Source organism: Lagopus leucura, unplaced genomic scaffold (genome assembly GCF_019238085.1).
Source record: "Lagopus leucura isolate 7727_CA_CO unplaced genomic scaffold, USGS_WTPT01 Super-Scaffold_100037, whole genome shotgun sequence".
NCBI lineage: Eukaryota > Metazoa > Chordata > Aves > Galliformes > Phasianidae > Lagopus > Lagopus leucura.
The window spans coordinates 4,675,583-4,696,912 of record NW_024962286.1 but is presented as its reverse complement, the minus strand read 5'-3'; the positions used below and the strand labels follow the sequence as shown (position 1 = coordinate 4,696,912).

Genomic DNA, 21,330 nt, shown 5'->3' with positions numbered 1-21,330 from the left:
AGATGCAGAGATGCAGGAAATCGTCACTAAAACTAATGCAGCAGTTTCTTATCCATCTCTCTCAAAAAGCCTTGGTTGGTAAAAACCCCATTTTCCAGTTTAAAAGCTCTAAAGTGAAGTTGCCACTACTCGATCATCAACCCTACAGTGAAACTGAAGACTGTAGTAGAAGATAAATGAGGAAAATTTCTATGTGTGTTGACAAAGTTAAGCCAAATAATAAAGAAATACTGTAAAACAATGAATGGGGAGTACCTGTAAACTTGTGGTGCATTGGACTGTAAGTGCAAATGTTGTTCTTGTTCCTTCCTAGCCTCTCATCTGTGCATGTACACACACACACACACACACACACACACACACACACACACACACACAACTGCAGCCAATGAGCAGCAAAAGGAATTGCAGCCAGCGTACTGCTCTTATACACCAAAACAGATGGAACACTTTCAGTCCACCACAGAAAGGCTTTTCAGTGTACCAGAGTTCACAGTGGTTCAGTCCTACAGCAGGAGTCCAGTTCAATAAAAACTCTGCTGCCCCAAAAGCCGCGCTATCTACCATCCTAAGGAATGGCTGCTGGAGCCTCCCAGCACCAGATGTACAAATGAGAAATTGCTCATTTAGCAAACCTTGGCACCCAGCACTCTCCATCCTGGATCTCCTGCATACTCCTGCTGTGACTTTTCCAAACAACAGAAACAAGCTGCAGTTGACCATAATGGGCATTGGGTCCTTCAGTGCACCACGGGATCACTGCCTGCACACTACAGCTACTCCAAGAAACAAGGCTTGGGGCTGCTCCATAATGGCAGATCTGCATGTAATAACATTAGCTTCTTCACCTCCTTCACTTATCACCTGACTGTTGCCTAGAGATGCTTTTGAAGACAGACAAGACAGATGTTTCTCTAAATTTTTCTCTGGACTTCCACGTGAAGTGCAACGTGTGAAATGATATAGCTGTAACATCTAAAATCCTGCAGCTGGGAGCTCAGAGGAAGCTCTCTGTACCAAACCAGCATCTTCCAAACCAAATGCTGCATTACAGCATGGTGCTTCATGGCTAAATATCCTACAGACCTCTCATGAGCTACCATTCCTATTTGTTCATGCACATTCATGGCAGCATCCTGATATATGGCAACCTAGGCAGAGGAGGTGGGGAGCAAGGAAGAGAGAAATACCTACAGGCTGTGCATGGAAGCTCTCCACAGCCAGCATGCCCGAATGACAACAGATGATAAACTTTACTTTGCAATCCAGATCCACCTCTGATGTATCTGCTATCACTGGGATAAATGTTATTTGAAAACAGGTAGCAGGTATCCAAACAGCAGATCTGTACCCAGTTATACTCAATTTGCAGAGCGCCAGGAGCCTCAGCTGGGCCATCTGCTGTGCTGAGCCAGAGGAAAGTGCAGTCATGTACTCATATCTGTCTGAAGTGCATTAACATGTGATGCTAAGGGAGGAAGTCACAGAAATCAATCCATCTTCTTCTCAATTCTCCTCTTATTCCCACCATCACCTCCACGTTTGGAGAAGCCAAACAAGGCCACAAGACACCACCACCACCCCGACAGGTGACTCAGAAAGGCAGGGATGGCCTTGGCAGTATCGCCTGAGTAAATGTGCCCCTCTCACATGCTCAGGCACCTCTAATAAAAAGATGGGGATACAAAAACCAGCCCTAGTTCTGCACTGTCACAAACCTGTTTCTTGTAACGCTGAGTTACTTCCATCACTGCAGCCACACTGACACAGCAACGTGCTGACGTTCTGCAGCCGTGCAGAAAAGCCACTTGTTTCAAGTTCTGTCTGGACAAAAGAAACCATTTGATATAACGCACTGCAACTACACGGGGCAGTTAGACAGATACCACAACACTGGTATCATCCAGCTACAAGAGCAGGAACAACAGACAGCCTTTCACTCCAAATTTTTAGCACAAAAATCCTAAATTTTTTTTGAAGTATTGTTCTGAAACAACAAACATAGCTTTGCTTTCTCTGCACAGCTTGGAAAAGACCCTTACAACTGAAGGGATACACACACACACAGCAGTACAAAGGTCAGACGTGCTGGGCAATACTCACTATTTGAAAATGTTACACACAAAAAAAATCACAGTTTCGATAGTTCTGAGGAAAAAAAATTAGCAAATTTGCAACAAAACTGTTAAGTAATTAAAGCAAGACACTTCACACATGAACTTAAACTGCTAATTAAATCCCCCCTGCTTAATTGACTAGATTTGCATATCATTCAGTGAGGAATGGGAATGGCTCGGGCATTACGCAAGCCCTTCCTTGTACAGAAGACAGCTAAGAAATAAACCAAGAGTAATAGGAAAAAGCAATGTCAACTTTGGAAAGGAATAGAAGTTTTCAACTAACAGCATCAAAACATGGCAACTAATTCCGAGCAGTTGCTATTTTAACAGTAATATTCATTTCTGCAAGATCAACTAGAGTCAAGGAAAACATGCAAAGATCTGCCATCGGCATTGCTAACAAATGACCAAAAGTGCAGAGGACAAAACCAGTCCTCCAAAGTCTGCCCCAAGGATGCCCAATAAATATCACTGCCTTCCATACTTTTTGCATCACTGCAACTTTTTCATCTGATCCTCAATGGAGAAACATCAATGCAGAAAAAAGAAACAGCTTTAGCCCTCGACTCACCATTTGTTGCACAGACTTTACTGCTCCCAACTGAAGCAACGTTATGGTAACATTGGAACAACTACGTTACTTTTTTCTTTTGCTAAATATTTATTTGGCTGAGTAGGAGAAATGTAACTGAAATCAAATTACACACAGCTGATACTGATGTGAAGGACCAAAGAATGGTGGCCATCCCTCAATTCCAACCTTAGGGAAGCATACATCACAACGGACATCTGTGAGCTCGTGACTGCTGTGGAGGTTGGCATCACCTCAGTTCATTGCGTGCTCCATTCACAGGGACCTACCATAAGGAGACATTTATTTCTTTCCTTCAGCTGGTAGTAAAAAAAAAGTTCCACCTTTATCTCATTTTTAAAAGGTTTCTCCCCAACAAAGCCAGCAACTCCTCTGGCAGCCCGGGACACGGATGGTTTTGTTAAATAGGTTTCCATGTGTTTTTTGTTGTTTTTTTCCCCCAGTTCATTGCGCTTTGCATATGAAACAGGACATCTCCCCGCCCTCCTCCCCCATCCCCTCCTAATCCAGAAGGGACCTCACTTCCTCCCTCTTGAACAAGCAGCTCATTCAGCAAAAGGGAAATCCCAAGATGCACTCGGGCTGAAAGCCTACAGAAGGAGCTTGGAGGGGGAAAAAAGAACACAAACAAACAGAACCCCTCCACACCACCAAAAGTGAGACATGTGTCCCAAACAGCACGAAGAGCAACTGAGCTGCTCGCTGTGAATTCACTCCTGCAAAGCACTCCTTCAGGACACGGCTCTGCCACGCCAGTTTCTTAAAAGCTTTCCATGGTAGCAATTCAGTTTTGGTCCTACCGTAACATAGCCCAAAGGAGAAAACCAGACTGTGAAATGCCAAACAAAAAGCTCTCCATCAAAACCAAAAGGACGGGAAGCCAGCTCAGCCAATCTGCATGGCTACTGAAGCAGACTTTGGAGGGGGAATTTGGAGCAATGCAGTTCTTACTTTGCAATTATCATTATTTTTTTTAAAAGAAAAATTTAAAAATATAGATACTTTATTTTTAAGAAGTTTGTCCACACATCTCTCTGTTTTCCTGGGACCCAATGCTCACTTTGTGGTATGTGAACCATCTGCACATCAAGTAACAAGTCTGAAGGGAGGCCAGTAAGGACAAGAGCTTAATTCATGAAAAACTCTCACACAAAAAAATACAGCAACATAAATGTAAGGGTTTTCACATCTGTCGTGATGAGATCCAGCTGCTCTGTAAGGAGAGCATGAATGAGCATGAGCATCCCTCTCAGAAACAAAGAAAGAAATGAAGTTTGATTCGCGTGAATCGACTGAAATCAAATCAAGTTGCAACAAGAGAAAGCTGCACTGATAAATTCGTCCAGTGAATGAGGACAACTTGGATACATTCCTACATTTTCACGTGGCAAATCTCCGTGCAATGTGACCCTCACAGTATGACCAAAGCACTCACCATCACACTCAGGGTCTTCTGAAGAAGCTCCTGCTTCCTTCATTTACTTGAATCACTTCCTGGCATGGTTTGCACAGCAGCACAGCTATACTGATGTCATGTGTTACTCTCACTGCACACCATGCAAATAAGCTGATTAAAGACCCTCAAGGTCTAGACCAGAGTCACTTTAGATATTATCTTCTGTACAATGGCAGAAGTTGAACGTCACCCACATGCTTACAATACATCTGCTGTAACAGCACTCAGGGATGTAACAGTGCTTGCATGCTGCTCAGTGTCGGGACCAGGGTTAAGATGCTCCTGCCATATCTCCTGGGCGTTCTGTCCCTTCCAGGCAGCACTAACACAGCTTCTCCTACAGCTACACGTGAACTGAGAAAGCTTTACAAACTACACCAAAATGAATTCATTTGCAGTTTTGGTCTCGTTGATTTCTTATAATTAACATGTGGGTTATCGTCTTGTTCACAGAATTAGAAGTTATTGTCAGAAAAGAACCCTCAGCTGGGAACACAGATGGGACAATGACCAGGCTGGCCTACCAGTGATCTGCTCAACGTGTGAGAGCACAGCTCACACTGCAGCTCTTTCCCACTCCTCCAGTGCAGCATTCATGTGTCACAATACTAGGAAAAAGATATGTAACATTTTTCATCCTGAGCACTGAACTTCTATACTCCAAATAAAATACAGAGGAGCGTGACAATCTGTACAAATGCAAATGTCCCAAATGCCAAGACTAACATTTCTAAAACCTAATTCAACTCTTTCATTTCTTAGCTGCAGGCCGTTTACTGCCACTCCTTTTTTCCACCCAAACAAAAGACGAAAGGGATGACTCAAAGCAACTTGAATTTCAAGCTAAAGCCACAAAGCACTGAATGCCTGATCTTTAATATTAAACAGGTGTGCAGATGATATTCATTCAAGTCTCATCATGGCTAGGTTAATTAAAAAAAATAAACAAAAAAAAAAATGACCAAATGTACCTAAAAGACACGGGTTGGTTAACGCTGTAAATAACACTGCAAGTTACATGGGAACAAGGAAACATCAATAACGGACACAATGCTGCAGGCTCTCCCAGCAGCTCCAACACTGCTCTGAGCACACGTAGTGAACAGAGTATTGCTAAGTCATACCAGCATGGGTGAGAATTCACTCCCACTGAATTAACTGCAACTGCTAGTGGGGAGTTCAGAATGGGGAACCATTCAGTAAATTAATTAATTCATTTTAAAACTTCCAGGAAACTTCATTATCTTCCAACTCCGCTCAGTTTATCAACTGTGGAGTGACAGGATTTTAGAAGCCTGGAATTCCTCAATAACAGCAGTGTAAACTGGAAATCTAGAACGTCAAGGATCTAGGTTACTGGAATCAGACCACACTGCAGCCTTAGCATTTAGCATTGGCTGCTTTCTGTCCTATTACTCTGCAGCTATAAATACATAAAAACTATCTGTGTTATTCCAGAGGTTTCTTTTTTGCTGTTTAAAGTTATTTGTCAAATCAAATAGTAGACCTAGCCAAAGTTAATATTTAGAGGGTTTTTTTTGTTTTTGCTTTTTTTTAATTATTTGAAGTAATTTGCTGCCTGTAATTGGTACTACTACAGTCCCTGTTTTAGCAAGCAGCAGGATCCCCGTGCAACCGATAGACTTTAATACTCAACAGAATTAATTTGGTTAGCTGGATCCTGAAAAAACCATCAACAAGCATTATGCACTCAGTCCAAGACACTCAGCACTCCAGTATTACATAATGACAGCAAGGACCGTCCCCATCCCATTCCTGCAATCTGATCTGCATGGGCAGCTCTTCAGATCTGTGCAGCTCCCCACTGAAAGCGATGAGGGCTGCACGCAGGGGTCAGTGCCAGATTTGGGGCTGCAGGGGCCGGTCACACAGCCGCACACAGAAGCTCACGTTAAGCCAAGAGGTTACTTTGGCCTCCTGACAGTCAATGTCCACACATGAGCAGAGCTGCTTTCTTCTCCTGCATGAAGTGTTACAAAACAGCTTAACTGTGCTGAAAACCAGCAGCAGAGCTTTTGCTAAACGGTCAGAGATCACTGGGAGCAGCATTACAGAAATATTTTAGACTCTCGTCTTCGCTATCAGAATTGGGAAGTTTTACTGCCCTTGTTTTCTGTTTAATGATAACAAAAGCATCATCTTCTTATAAAAGGAGAAGAGTAAAGACAGAAAACAGGTGTTACTGTTTCTGATTTTAACAGTATCATTGGCACATATAACTTTTTTTTTTTCTCTTTGCAAGTATGCATCAAAACTCTGCAGATCCCTCCCCAGAAGCTCCCAAGCTGTGTGCCTGCGTAAGCCAGACCTGCACAGACCTTGCAGTAGGCAGAAGGGGCTCCAAAAAAAAAAATGCAGGTTATGGCACTGGAAGGATAGGAAATGTTTTTCTTCCAACCCTAACAGATGTTGTCCAATTAAGGATGCAAATAAATCACCCTCTGCATTGTGAGTCAGAAAACACATACATAAAAGCTCTCTAAATACATTTCAGTTTAAACTTGCATAATTCTCCCAGCGGAGAAATCATCTTAAACTTATGTAATCCTTCGAAAGAGACATTATTACAGACAATTCCATGCCACTAAGAAACAAAGAAGACATCTCTAGAAAAGAGGTGCACCCACACAATTGATTATATGCATGCAGAGGAGCAGGGGGAAGGCTGGAAGAGCAAAGCCCAGAGCCTGCTGCTTCCACAGAGACTGAGCTGTAGCCCAGCTCAAGGAGCTGCTCCCCTTTCACCAGCCAGAACTGTCTGTTATACTTAACCCAGACTTCCTAACACTTGATATCCTGTCTGCTATTTCAATGCCCTTACTCAACATTTCAGACAGACATTACACAAACTGGCTGGTGAAAAGGGTTGAGAAACCAACAAGCAATCCAAGTCAATGACCTTATTCTATAAAACGATGCCACTGGCTGAATGGAGGATGAACAAAGCACAGGGGTACGCGGCCTCTGAACCTTCCCTAGAACAACTGAAGACAAGCTGCAGTCTCCATCTTGTTTTTATGTTGCTGCTGGCTTTTAATCATTAAAACCCAAGCAATTCTTGTGCTTCCAATTCAAATGATGTTCACACCAAAGCAGAAACAGTTGCGATTTAAAAAAAATAAGTCACATTTTCTATGAAGCATATGCAAAGGTAACTGCATATCAATCAATAAGCAACAAAGCCAGGAACCAGGTTATCGATCAGCTCCTCTGCTGTTTATCTCCAGTATACAGAATGATGCTGCAGTTTCTACACATGCACACAATCTCTGCACACATGCACGTTACCCCTGACTCTAAGCAGAGCTATTTAAACAGCCAGAACACTGCTTGACACATGTAAGGGTAGCAGAACACGTCTCATGCCAACGATCATCCCAACACGCAGCACAACAGGTTGTTTTAACACGCACCCAGTGCTCAGAGCAACCCAAATAAAAGTGAGAGCAACCAACCCTCAGGTGGAGCCAATGATAAAAGACCCACAGGCAGGAATTCCCACTGCCTCCCAGAAGAGCTCTGCGCACCAAACGCTGGCAGGATCAGGACCTGAATTTGTACCTGTTTTTGCTACCTCACCCAACCAAAGGTCAAAGCAACAACTTGAGTTGAGTGCACAGGGGCCGGTGTGTCAGCCAGCACGTTTGCCCAATATGGGCAAACTGAGGCATGTTCAAAGAGCTGCACCTGATGCAATTTTGAGGCCAAGTTTATAGTCCTCAAACTTGCATCAAGGAAAATAAAGCTGACCCTCATTTCAGCCTTAGAGATCTCTAAGGCAGTAGAAAAAATAAACTAAAAAATAAAGACCGACAAATCCTAAATACGGGAACAAGAAAAAGCCCAATCTGATAGATACCTACAGCAACTTGAAAGCACAGTCTTACACATGTGAGCAGCAAACAAAACCTTTTCAGTCTGAAGCCAGGAACCAGTTTGCAGCTCAGGAGCCACTGCTCTGTTCAGTACAGTCGGCCAGGATCAGAGCATCACCAAAACAACACAGCAGCACAAAGCTACAGGTTCACAATCACCTTCAGCACAGGCCATGAATGCTGGGTCTCACCACAAACTCACCAAATCTACCCTGTGCTGGCATCACTGTACCCTGGCTCAGAATCTGTAGCTCAACCCCGTGGCTGCCTGCACTGCCAGGCAAGGCACAGGAAGGAGCCTGATCCATAGACAGCTCTCTGCGGTTTGTGGGTGAACTGGTTCCAATTACTGAGCTGCTGATTGCTGTAGTGAGAACTGCAGAACCAGCCCAGAACAACCCGAGATTGAATTTCTACAGTGGCAACGAAGACAATGAAATGTGAAAAGCATAAGACTAGACAAGGTGTATATAAGGGAGCAATGGAATGGAGTACATCCATTCGGAGCAATCCTGCTTCTTCATAATTATTTTGCAAAGAAAAAACATTACAACAGCTCGTTTCCCACTCCCCGGAATGACAAATACTGATTACATTAGAAATTGAGCAGAACAGCATTAAAAATAAAAACGCGGTGCCTATTTATTATTAACACATATATTATAATTGACAAATTTAAAAGAAAAGTGTGTTATATTACTACATTTTAAAGTAATGCTTCCTTTATGTGAAAATCAATTTGATTTAAGTGCTCTATGGCCACTCAGATGAAACAGATCAGCTGAGTAATTGATAATATTCTACTGATAGATTCCCTACAACTCGGATTGAGTTACTTTGTCTGTGTGTTCTTCCCAGAGCCTCCTGTTGGACGTAGCGACTCTTCCATCAGAGCTCCCTCTAAATAAAAATGACTCTGGAGTTCAGTGTTGTGGGGTTTTTTGTTTGTTTGTTTTTGTTTTTTTAAAATTTAATCAAGATTTCTGGGTCCAAGTACTTTGCATTGAGACACATTCCTAGTATGATGACAAAGCAGTTGGGCTGGCTGAGCCAGCAGGGCGAATTCCAACCACCAGCTATCCCCAGAGCCAGCCCACTGCTCGCTGCAGTCAGTACAGGGAACCCCTGACCTTCAGCAACACATGCTGGCTAACAGACAAACCTGACGTGAACTTTCAGTCAGAACGGATGACAGACCTTCCTCAAACCCCCAGGCTTTGCTCAGCCTCAAGCACTCAGACGCAGCCCCCAAGCTCCCCGTCGCAGCAGTGCCAAGCGAGGTGTATTTAAGGTACCAGCAGCTGCCAGGATTTTACCCGCTGCATTGTCTAGACATGCTCTGAGCAGCCTTGCACAGACGCCTCCAGATGCTTTTACAACACTGGTGTCAACACTCATCTCAGCAAATAAAAGCACACCCTCGTCGGTCAGCCAGCTCCAGCCAGTGATATCCGTGTTCATCTCCTGGCAGACTCACCAGGTGTTACAGGCTCTGAGCACATCCAAAAAACACACTGTTTTTACATGCATCTTCAAAGCACGCTACTGTTTTGGGCAGAACATCCACCCAAGCCCAAGACTACAGCAATGGAGAAGCAAGTGAGACAGCCCAGACAGTGAAAGGAGCAGCAGACGTTCTAATATTTTAGGCAGTGATTTTGTAAAGAAGAGATTTTCTATAATTCCGTCCCTAATTCAATAGGACTGAACTCAAGAAACTGTTAATTTTGGGGCAAGAGAGGGCCACAGCTGACTCAACATCTCCACATTGCTATGTGCAGCACACTCTTTGTCTCGCACACATGCACGTACCTGCTCGATCTCAACATCTGTAAAACTGTTTGTACTCTTGGAAGAAAAATGCTGACGTCTGCTCAAACAGTGACACCTCCTCAGTGCTGCAGGACTGTGCTCAAGGTTGGCATCCTTTTTCAAGTCCTATTGCTAAGCTGTACAATGACTCCAAGTTTAAATCACTCCTTGCAGGCTTCAGCATTTTTGTTATAGTCTTCAAAATTGTTACTGGATAATTCTTAATATAATTCTTAAACATTAGGCAAGTGAACAAATTACTTCTTTGCTGCATGGAAAAATACCTGAACAAACAGTTCTCAGGCAAAATTTTTAACAGTATTTGTTGAGGCAGTTTGTACAGAATAAATCCAGCTGTCTGAACACCAATACCTGCAAAAAAATACCAGAATCCCTCTGCTCTACACACTATGGGATACATACCATTAACAACTCAATAAGTTTATTACTGCTAGAAGGCAGGACTTTGAAATACGCAAAGATACGCATTTAAGATTTACTACTGCAACATTTCAAGTGGGCACAAAATGCAGCGTAGCAACCACCACACAGCACCTAAAAGGCCACAGCTCCCTTAGAACTCACTCAGTCCCCCCGTTTCACTTCCAGCAGTTTCTGTTCTTTGATTTGGCTGCACACTTGACCTGGCTAAACCTTACTCCAGCTGAGAAAGCTGCATGTTGTGGCAGCGCTGGGCTGGGAGGCATTGTGAAATGAAGTGGGAGGCCTTACGTGCTTGGTTGTGTGTCAGTATCAGAATGTTGCTTCTAGCTTCCAGCTACTTCATAGAAGTGCTGCTGGGACATGAACCGTGGGAACACGGCGGTGCCTGCATGTGTGGGTGTGTTCACACATGTGCAAGGGAAGCTCTTGTATTTTCTGAGTGTCTGATCATACACAGTTTTGCTAAAAATACAGATGTCTGGCACACAGGTAGGAGATATGAAAGCACTGTCAAACGTTGCTCAGTTCAATATTTAAAAAAAAAAAGTTCAAAAGAGACAGAGCCAAACGCACCCTCCTTTACTGGAAACAGCAACCAAAGAGCCTTCAGGCCTGCTTTTTGAACTAATCCAATTGTAGGAGACATGCTGATGTTAAAAAGCAGTGATGTATTACACTAAAGAGGAAAGAGAATATGATAGATGTACCAAGGCCCTATCTGTACCAGCAAGTGAACACAACATGCACCAGCAGCTGAGCTCAAGAAAAGTGCACTGGCACTGCTGATGCATTTCCAGGACCCTGTTTTGCAACCCCGTCAGGTTACTCACATTTTGAATCTCTCTAAATTCCCCCAGCACGTTACAGCTGTGCTCCATGGCAGTAAAGGCAGACGCAATGTGTGACAGGCAGGGAGGGAGGACACCCACAAAAGTAAGAGTAGTGCTGGTACGTGGGGACTCTGAAAGCCCAGGCAGAGATCACAGCTGAGAAACCGCATCAGCACATGACAAAGTGGAAACCCAGCAAAGGATACAAAGGAAAACTGAGAGCTTACAATATGGCCCAAAACAGAAAAAGCTTCAGGAAGTGGCAGGAAGGTGAAGGAGCTTATGGGAGGTAAATCATTTATCCACGGATTAACAGGGAGGATATAACAATCTGATTTTTAAAAGAGGGTAAGGAAAGTGGCTGAGCCACCTACGGATGGTTCCCCTCTGCTGGGGCTCTTGTCACAACTCATCCCAGCTTTGGTTAGGACCCTTTGCTGACTTCACTGCACTATAGATGTAGATTAAAGCTGCTTCTGCAAGTGGCAAGACCAGAAAAAGCTCATCTGGTTCAACCAACCATGCTGAGAGACAATGTATCTATGTATCTATTTCTCAGTACAGATAAATAGATGGATAGATATGCACAATGGCTGCTCGATGCAAATACATGGTGGGAAGTAAGCATCTAGGCAAAGCGATGCCTTGTAGCAGTGCTTTAAAACCACCCAACAGAGGGGGGGCTGGGGAAGGAAAAAAGGCAGTTTGGCCAGTATGCCAAGTCTGCAGTGGGGGCTCATGCCAGCCCAGCTCCTGCATTTAGAAGTCAATCCCTTAAAAGGCAGAGCTGTGCTAGCAAAAGCCTACATACCTCATCACAGAAACCTCACGAAGACACAAAATGGTCTAAAAACTCACTGCTTCTTAACCAGCCACAGCAAAGGGCAGCTGCATCCCAAGCTGCAACGCACTGGCAGAACCCAGGGAAAGCACAACACTGTACAACATACACAAATTAATCGGGAAAATTATTTTAGAAAGCCTCTTGCACATAGAAGACAGCATCTGACACAGCAGATTATGGCATACAACACACACAGACACCTCTGCATAAAGCAGAACAAAGCAACACAGAGATCTACATCAAAAAGGAAGACCACCACAAAGACACATATGCTTCACCCTTTCATCCACAGAGACAGACAGACACAGAGCCCAGCAGACACATAAAACCCACACAGAGACTGACAGCGATTAACAGTAACACACAGAGGCAGACACAGGATCATCCTTTCATTTCCTTACTAGGCATCTAAACTTTACTCCAGTGTTACTTGCCCCTGGCCACAGTCTACCAACCTTACAGCCTGATTAAATCTCGCCGTAATTATCCACACACTCTGCTAGCACAAATGACCTTAGCATATGATATCCGTTGGCTAAACCCTATGGAAAAAAGACTACAGAAAAAGGAAGGATAAGCGTTCAGAACTCCACCAGTGATGTCAGGGCCTCGTGAAGAGTGTGCCACATGAATAGGAGCCGAGAAGACAACTCGAGAGCCTGGAAACTCAAAGGCGTCCTGCACAGGATGTGTGCTATCCTGTCATCTGAGCACACACAACCACACCGTCCTTCCCACTCCCAAGTGAACCTACACAGGAGACTTTTAACATTTTGTTACGACACTTTTGCAAAATCGTTTCAGAAACACCCAGTTATGATTTTCTTGTCTAATTTTTGGCGTCCCCTGCTAGGTACTATCAGATACCCTGAAGTCACTCTCCAAGAAGAGCTGCAAGCAAATGTTGGAGGGCAGGCGGAAAGAGTGCTTGCCATGTTCTGAGCCAGGACTGCTAAGGGGTCACCACAAGTGTAAGGCAATGCCAAAACTTTGCAGTCTTGTCTCGTTCTCCACCCGCGTCCTCACCTGGGGCACCGGATAAATCACACAACAGAAAGTGCCGTAAGAGCCTTGTAAGAAAAGAAATGCAGACCTCTAAAAGCGTTCATTTAAATCACACTGTGGAAATGACCAACCCAGGCGCACAATCTCCTCCCAGAAGGAAGAAAGTGGGGATTCTTTTATTTAGTTTCCCAGAGCACGCCCAAGAAAATTCACCGCGCAGGCTGAAAGACGGCTCCGCCGCCGGAGCCCTTTTCTCCTCTCGCAGACATTCATGCGCATCTTCCCCAGCATCCCCTTAGCACATGACTGACAGAGAATAGACAAGCCATTAAAAACACATCCACCTCCAGCCACGGAGATAATGGGGCTCATTACAGCCCCGCTTTGTCACAGCGGCTCTGACACTCCGGCTGGAGGAAAGAGGGAGGGGTGAGGACAAGGACCGAAACGGGGGCTAAGCAGAAGAGCAGAGGAGAAACTGGACTTGGAGAGAGAGAATCCTAGAGGCAGAAACGCGGAGCCCAACCAAATGGATTGGCCAGGCCCCTCGGGCCAGCTGGACTGCCTGCTGCACTGCGTGCGGGGGGCTGAAAACCTCCCTGGTTTGCTTTTTGTTGTTTAATATAAGCCATATTTAGTCTGACCGTGTATCTGCACGTCTAAACAGGTATTTGGGAAGTTAACCAAGAATTTCACCTAACATTGTCAGAAGGCTTTCGAAGTTCCTTTTCTTTTTATGTGATTGCCCTTCCACTCCAGACACACAAAACCGAAGAAAACTTCCAAGATCTCTGATGGAGAAGGCAGAATCCGCCCCCAAACCTGCAGGCCAGACTGCTCTGGTTTGCTTTCACCTCCCTCCGGGGGGCTGAGAAGGGGCAGAAGCTGCCGCCCCCCTTCCCCCCCCCGCTGCCCACCCGTGGCACCGCGCCTTTCGCCCACACAGCGGGAATGGCGGGGCCTGCAGGCAGCCCAGGCTGAAAGAAAAACACCGGGCACCTGGAAATACGTTCGGGCTGTCCGGCCTCGGGACAGCGGGGCACACCGCAACGAGCTGCTGCAGCTGGCCCTTCAGATCCATTCACTGAACGTACACATAATCCGATATACAAAAGCCTGTCTTGCTGGGATCTGGGATCCCCTAAAAGCACAGACTTCTCTGCTCCCATTCTGCACTTCAATGAACACCAGTAACCTGCATCGCTGTCAGGATTTTTCTCAGCAGCCACATTTTATTCCAGCTCGAGCATTTAAACGGCTCAGCCCCTGCCTCCATCCCTGGAGGCATGCAGTCGAAAAGAAAATTGCATGCATTTGTGTCTGGGGCAATTAGAGTTATTTTCCCCTTCTTTCTTCCTCGTCTCGACCTCCAGTGAAGCTCCTGGCACCCCAAATCACTTCCTGCTGAAGTGGGGCAGCGTGATGGGTTTCAAAGATCAGGTTCCGTGTACAACACGATATACAAACATATATATAGTATCACTGAACTCCAGCTCCTGTGCTCAGAACGCAACCAGAGGAAAAAGGAAAAAAAGGAGCCATGTCGAACGCTGGTCGTCTGCATGAACGCACACGTGGTGAGAATTAAGAATGCGATTAGATTGCTAAACGACTCTAAAAGGAAAACAGTTGGTAACAAATTGAGTACATCTATGGACGTCATCGAAAATCCCTCTTCTCTTTCTCTTCCCCCCTACTCCTTCTTAAAATAAGAATTTAAGGCATCACTTACCCTGGGGGCTTTCCTCTTGTATTTGTTGTTATAGTCAAATTTTTCTTTCATTTCATCTAAGAGCTGGCCCAGCCTAGCTTTCTCCTCTTTCCCAGTGTAATCCTGGCTGAGGAGGATGTAGGACCTCCAGTTTGCAGAGTCAAAGCCCCAGTGGCAAGTCCTGTTTTCCAAGGATTTGTGAGAGTGGACCACAAATTTGTGAGGCGGGTACATGAGCCTGCAGTCCAAGCACTGGATGCAGGCTGCGCTGGGGTTACTGTAAAGCTCTGGTACTAGGAGTCCCTTACACTTCCCAAAGCACTCATGGTACACCTTGAAGCTCTTCTCTGTAAGCTCCAGCTCGATCGTGCTAGAGAATTCCTTCTTGCAGTGGGGAGGATAGGTGCCACCATAAAGCAAGGCATTACAAAGCCTCTCAGCATCAGTTTTAGTGATCAGCCCGCAGGAGGGGGCAGAGAAGGGCAAGATGCCCATGACTTTGAGGATCTCCAGCTGGTCAGCGGTGCATCTGGAGCAGTAAATGTGTAGCTCATCGCACACCGAATTGATCTGCTGCAGGGAGAAGTCCCTGAGCACCGAGTTCAGGATCTGGGGCAAGCAAAGGCGCTTCTCCCCACCCACCACGAAGCAGGAGATGGTTTCCCCTTCCAGGATGGTCTCGCACCTCTCAGTGGATCTGTCCGAGGGCATGAAGAATGGACCAGGCATCACTGGGGGGGGCTGGATAGGGGGCAGATGCAGCACAGGTTCCGCCGGGTCTTTGCCATTGTCTTTCTTATACATCTCCTGTGCCCATCGCGCTGAGAAAGCAGCAGGGCCACCCAGGGAGCTCATAGAGCTCAGATGAAACTGTTCCAAGGTCTTCTGCAGTCCTGGATGAGGCTGGAAGCTGCTTCTACTTACAGTCTCCATTTTTTAGTTTCTATTCCCAAAACAAACAACAAAAATCCCCAGTTATCTTCCACGCTGGTACAAATCCACTTAAGGGATTTTTTCTTTTTTTAAACAAAACAACAACCCACCCTTGTTTTCTTCCCTTCCCACTCAGGTTTAGCAATCCACAGACGGCGAGGAAATAAATCCTTCTCGGACGCGTCTCTTTCTCCTTTCCGTTCTGTCGCTCCGTCACAATCTCTCGCCGTGCCCGGCCCCGACGCCGCCCGGCCGGAGCGCAGAGTCACGTCGAAGCGAGGTCCTCATCCGAGCCGGCGGCCGCAGGCAGCGCGCACTGCCAGCCCCGGAACGCCGGTCCGAACCGCGCTCCGGACACCGCGGGTTAAATACGCGCTGGCGGCTGCTGCTTCTCTGCAGCGATCCCGCTCGTGTCCATATCCACCAGGAAGAAGGAGCGGGGGAGGAAAGTAAAAAGCGGGAGGAGGAAGGCGGCTCGGTGCGGGGAAGGAGCAACGCGGAATAGAATTAAAAGGCCCCAATCTCCGGCACTTCCAAAGCGGCGCGGGGCTGCGGGCGGGCGGGCTGCCTTCCCCGCGCGGTCCCTTCGCTCGATCCGGGCGGGCTCCCCGGCGCCGCGCTCCCCTTTCTTCCTTTCTTCCTCTCGCTCTCAGCGTGCCGTGGGGAGCCGCGGTAACAGCGCGCACATCCTCCCAGCTCCTCTTTCCAGCAGAGACTGAGAGTGCCTGAGAGCTGAGCTAATGCGGGCTGGCTCAGCCTCCCTCACTCCTCCTCCTCCTCCCCCCCCTCTGTTTGTTGGTGTCTGCCTCAGTCATTGAATCCCGGCCAAGAATGTGACCAACTCCCCAGGCCGGGCTCTTCCAGGAACAGCGGCCGCCTCCCCCCTCCCGCGCGGCTGCTGCACGGGCAGGCGCAGCTCAGCCTGGGGCGGCCGCGCCGGGGGGAGGGAGAACTGCTGGGTTCACAGAGCGGCGCGCCGCGAAGGAGGGGCGGGAGCGCGCGGGTTCGTTCCTCTCGTCGTTTTATTTCTGGACAACAGTTAAAAAAAATAAATAAAGGGAACAAACGGCAGCGCGTGTATCCAGCGCGCACGCGAAGCGCGAGAGCACCACCTAAGCCCCGCCGCCGCTAAACCTACTTGCGGCAAGCGAGTTTAACGCGGAGCCGCAGCAGAGGCGATGCCACACGTGCAAGCAGCGCAGCGCGGGGTCCGGCACCAGCCGCGCTCCGCGTTCACGCGGCGAGCACCGGGCGTGGAGCCGCCGCCACCGCGCGGGGACGGCGCGCTCGGCTCCCGGGGACCGACATCCGCGACCCGGGGGCCGCCGGCGCAGCTCCGGGCGAGGCGGCCACCGCTGCGTCAAATGGCGGCGCCCGGAGGGCCGCGGTCGGGCTGAAGCCGCGGTTCCGCGCAGGGAACGGCGCCCCCTGGTGGCAGCCCGCGGAACGCAGCCGGAGCGCCGCCCCAGCGCCCGCTCGTCCTCTCTTGCACGGCCCGAGGGAGCAAAACGGCTGGAGCGTTCCGACTAACGCTGAAATACAGACGTAAAACACACGCCCGACAGCTTAGCTCTGTTACCAGCGAACCTCACGCAAAAAGAAAAGGCTGGAAAGCAGTGCCACGTACACACAACTGAGATATTTCTGATGCAAGAACGACTTGAAGCACTGCTCATAGCCTTGCTTCGTGATGCAGTGAGCGCCTGCTCTCCAATGGAAGAGCTCTACCACCGTGGTATAAATGAAGATAAACCCCAGTAAACTAAAAAAGTGAAGCAAATCCATGGTCTTCCAAACAATTACAAGAGCAAACAAAAAACCTCACCAAACCAAACAGGCTGAGGTTCAGCCAGGATCAATGCGGGCAAGGATCGCACCGAGCTCAGACACTATTTGTGTTTCTGTGCTCTGAAGTCCCCTTCAAAGGGAAAAAGGTGTCACAGCTCCGAGCCCAGCACTGCCGCACACAGCAGCCTAGTGCCAGCTCCAAGGATCGCAGAGCAGCAGCAAGGAGGGAGGAACCACGCACCATCAGCTGTGTCTGCACACCCCAAGTGCAGAGAACTCCAGGTTGGTGCTTGCACACAGCAACAGATGCCCCATTAGGGATGCGGCATCCAAACGGGTTTCTATCTGAAGTACTCAGAGCAGCAAATTCATGCCCTACATGGATTTGTTTCAGTCTTTGTTGTTGTTTTAAACTCACTGAAATATAAACATGCAGATAGACCCAAACATCAAGTATAGGGAATCCAGTTGTGTTAAGAGTAAAATTACTGTTTGCAGGAAGTCTGCTTAGTAATGGGAAAGCCTCTTAGTACTGGGTGCTGGGCTTTTTTGCACTCCTTTACTCTTCAGGAAGAAAGGACAGTAGTAACTGCAGCTCATTTTAGGTGTTTGGTTGTTGGTTTTTTTCCTCTCCAAATGACTCTTTAATGCAAGTAAGTTACTGAGTCAAGCAACAGATGAGTGATTAATTAATGGGGGTGTAATCCATAAATGGAATTCCTGAAGTAGAGGGGACTACCAAAAAGGCAGGAAGGATGGTCTGGTGGTTAAGACTAAACTCAGGACATCTGGGGTCCATTCCCAGGTCTCCCACAGACTTCCTGCTGCCTTGGGCAAGTTGCTCAGTTCCTGTGTGCCTCAGTTTCTATGTCTGCTACTCTCAGATGGTAACTGATTAGGGGAGCAGCTTCTGAACTTAAATCCATAAAGCAACAGAAACCAGTTTGCAACCCAAGCAGTAACAGTAAAGCTTGTATTTCCTTGTACCCCAGACTTTGCAGGACAACAAAGCGGGGCAGAAGGGGGGAGCAATGAGCTCTGTCACCAGGGATTAAGGTGGCAATGCTTTCTGAAGCCTCTGCCACCCCGATGATGGATTATGAGTGCTGTGCATCTTAAAATCCTATTAATCTTTCCCCCAGTAACTGTTTGCCTTGCTTCAGCTCCAAACCCCTATAGCTGAAGAAAGGAGAAGGAAAAAATATCTCAGAGAAGGGCCCCAACACCACACTGTTTTTCTCACTCTCTCCCTCTTCTCCTCCCCCTCTCCATTGGCTTCAAGGCCAACAGCTCCTGGAACACAAACACTTGTAAACTTCTGAACCACACAGCCCTGTGGTGGGTGGGTGTTTGCTCCCTGCCTGCCAGTTCCAATCCACCCACAGATTCCAAAGGCCCAGAACAAAAAGCAGACTCCATTTTCCATATTTAACAGGCAGTTCACTTCCCCCCACACCTCCACATTGCCTTCATTTTGAAGAACTCAATGCTTCTCACGAGTATCTTGTCCCACCCTCTACATGTTTCCAGAGTACAGCACACCATGTTTATGTATACTTTTTACACGCTCACATGAGAGGTATTTTCTAAACAAATTCACCACAGTCCCCCTCTGGTTTTAGATGTCTACTTAGTCAGGAAGACCTGGGACTGTAGAGGACAGCGTTGCAAATTGCAGCTGTTGACAAACTGTTTGGGAAGAACCAGTTGTGAAGAAGGAAAGAAAGTGAAAAAGGAAAGCATTTGTACAAATGTGACGCATCAAAACTCCTACTGTAGCTTATGTTGGATTGCAAATTCATTAAAGCAGCAAGTATCTAATTTCTCCATGTTTGTGTTGTACATACTTAGTTCTAATTGTGACACACAGCTACTGAAGTAAGACCATTTCTATGCAGCTAGGATATTATTTCCTCCCCTCCTCTCCTTCAGAGAGCCTCCACAAAAGGGGAGTCTTTCCACTGATATTTCCCTTACAGTGGAACAGAGGAATGCCAAACTATCCACAACCTGCAGAATAGGTTTCATACACTCTGCTGACAAAGACATATCCAAGATTCATGCAGTCTTTCTCAACTTTGTGTTTTGTTTTTTTTTTTAAATCAACATACAGATTCAGCTCACAGAAAATTATTTCACAAATGCACATCAACTTTTTACCTTTTTAGCAAAAACAGATGTTTAAACATTAGTTTTTAAAAAGAGACCACATTTTGTTGATGTGTTTCTCCTAGAAACGCACTGAAATAAGAGAATTTTAAAACATCAAGAAGTCACAAGAAAAAAAAAAAATCACAAGCCAATGACATCAAGAAAAAATTGCCTGAGAAGGGCAGCATTAGATTCACATCAAAACAGGATTTTCTCTCCCTTTTTTTTTTTTTTTCTAATTAATGGAAAAAATAACCATGCAACCTCTTTCAGGCCTGAGCTTAGTGAAGCAGCTGGGACTTCTATGGTATTCACCACATACCAGGTCCCACCATTTTCTAGGTAAACCTTGGAATGCTGCATAGCAAAATTCTCTCCCTACATTATACTTCATACAGACTGATTACAGGCTTGACTTATGTTCAACAGATAGCCTATTTACAACGTACAGTGCAAGGGAGGGCAACGATATTGCTTTCTACCAAGATACAAACACACTCATAAAGGTATTCATCAGGATACAGTTTAGATGATACACAAACAAGCGACTCACCCTTTGTGAAGGTCAGTGAAGTCCCAAGAAGGGGCAACCTCTAAATGGAGATCCTACTCCCTCAGCTGCTAACCCTTAAACGAGAGTGAGGAGGGGTGGATCCAGGGTTCATTGCTTGCACCTGTGTGCCCTGGGTTAGCCACACCTTCTCACCTGGTACTCAATCACTGGTTCAAGCTGTGTCTGGGCAATCCCCATACATGAGATTACTGTTAGATTTTACTGTGCTCCAAGTAGTGGCAAGATCCAGTCCAGGAGTGGTAAAAATGAAACTGGTAATTGTGAGACTGTATATGGGGAGGTGGTTTATGGATAGATATGTAAGTAGCGGCCACTCCACTGAGGAAGACAAGTGTTTTGTCTCTCTCTGTAACCCAAGGTAGGAATGTTTGTACTTTGAACAAAGTAAAGAAAACAAAAGATCTTTTGTTTTCTCCCTTTTGGCATCCATGATCTGCATGCAGAATGCTGCTCCTCTCCTGGGTCTTGCTTCTCTTCTCTCTGCAGAACAGATTGGTTTAATATCTGTTCTTTTAGTTGATGACAGCTAATTACGTTACATTTTATGGGCTTAGTTCAGCTAACTGATCATGTTCTATCGTGTTTATAGCACCTTCTAACACCACTAAGCAGAGAATCCAGTATAAGACTCCAGTATATAAGACTCAGCTTTGTAGCTCAAGTTCAAAACTAACTTTTTTTTGTTTGTCCAGAAGTCCCTGGTCCTGGCCAGGAGAGCACGAGCACAGCACAGCAGGCTATTCAGAAAAGCTGTCTGGCTACTGAACTTAAGAACTGACTTAATTCTTCATGAAGTTTGACTAATGGGCATACAACCATCAAACATCCTAGGAAGTACAGGAGAGGGAAGAGGTTGTTAAAAGCACAAAAAAGATTTCTCCATCTTTTAGAATTTTCTCACTCTCCATTGCCTGCTGTGTTGCCCATGGCTCCCCCTTCTACCCACACACTGTACCTCCATGCCCCAGTGGACGCTGCCAAACACTTCATTAAAAAAAGCCATGCTTGCTACTGCCAATAAAAAAATTAATTTACTGGAAAGTCAGATGCAGAGAAGGACACACAAGCTGGAACTCTTGGGATTACCAAAGGAGCTTCACAGAACAGCCCTGGGTCACTCAGGACTGCACAGGCTTTTTATCATTTATATTGACACATAATCTTTCCTTTCTCA

At 46.3% G+C, this 21,330-nt stretch overlaps 1 protein-coding gene across 4 annotated transcripts in view; it reads right to left on the bottom strand.

The window, feature by feature from the left end:
• Nucleotides 1–16,365, bottom strand: part of SKI (SKI proto-oncogene) — a 96,803-nt gene extending 80,438 nt beyond the window's left edge. For all 4 annotated transcript variants that reach the window (XM_042883181.1, XM_042883182.1, XM_042883183.1 and 1 more), the window contains exon 1: nucleotides 14,732–16,365. In XM_042883181.1, the coding sequence (XP_042739115.1) occupies nucleotides 14,732–15,643 (912 nt within the window). In that variant the 5' untranslated portion in view covers nucleotides 15,644–16,365. The remainder of the gene's footprint in view (nucleotides 1–14,731) is intronic.
• Between the last annotated feature and the right edge of the window lie 4,965 nt (nucleotides 16,366–21,330).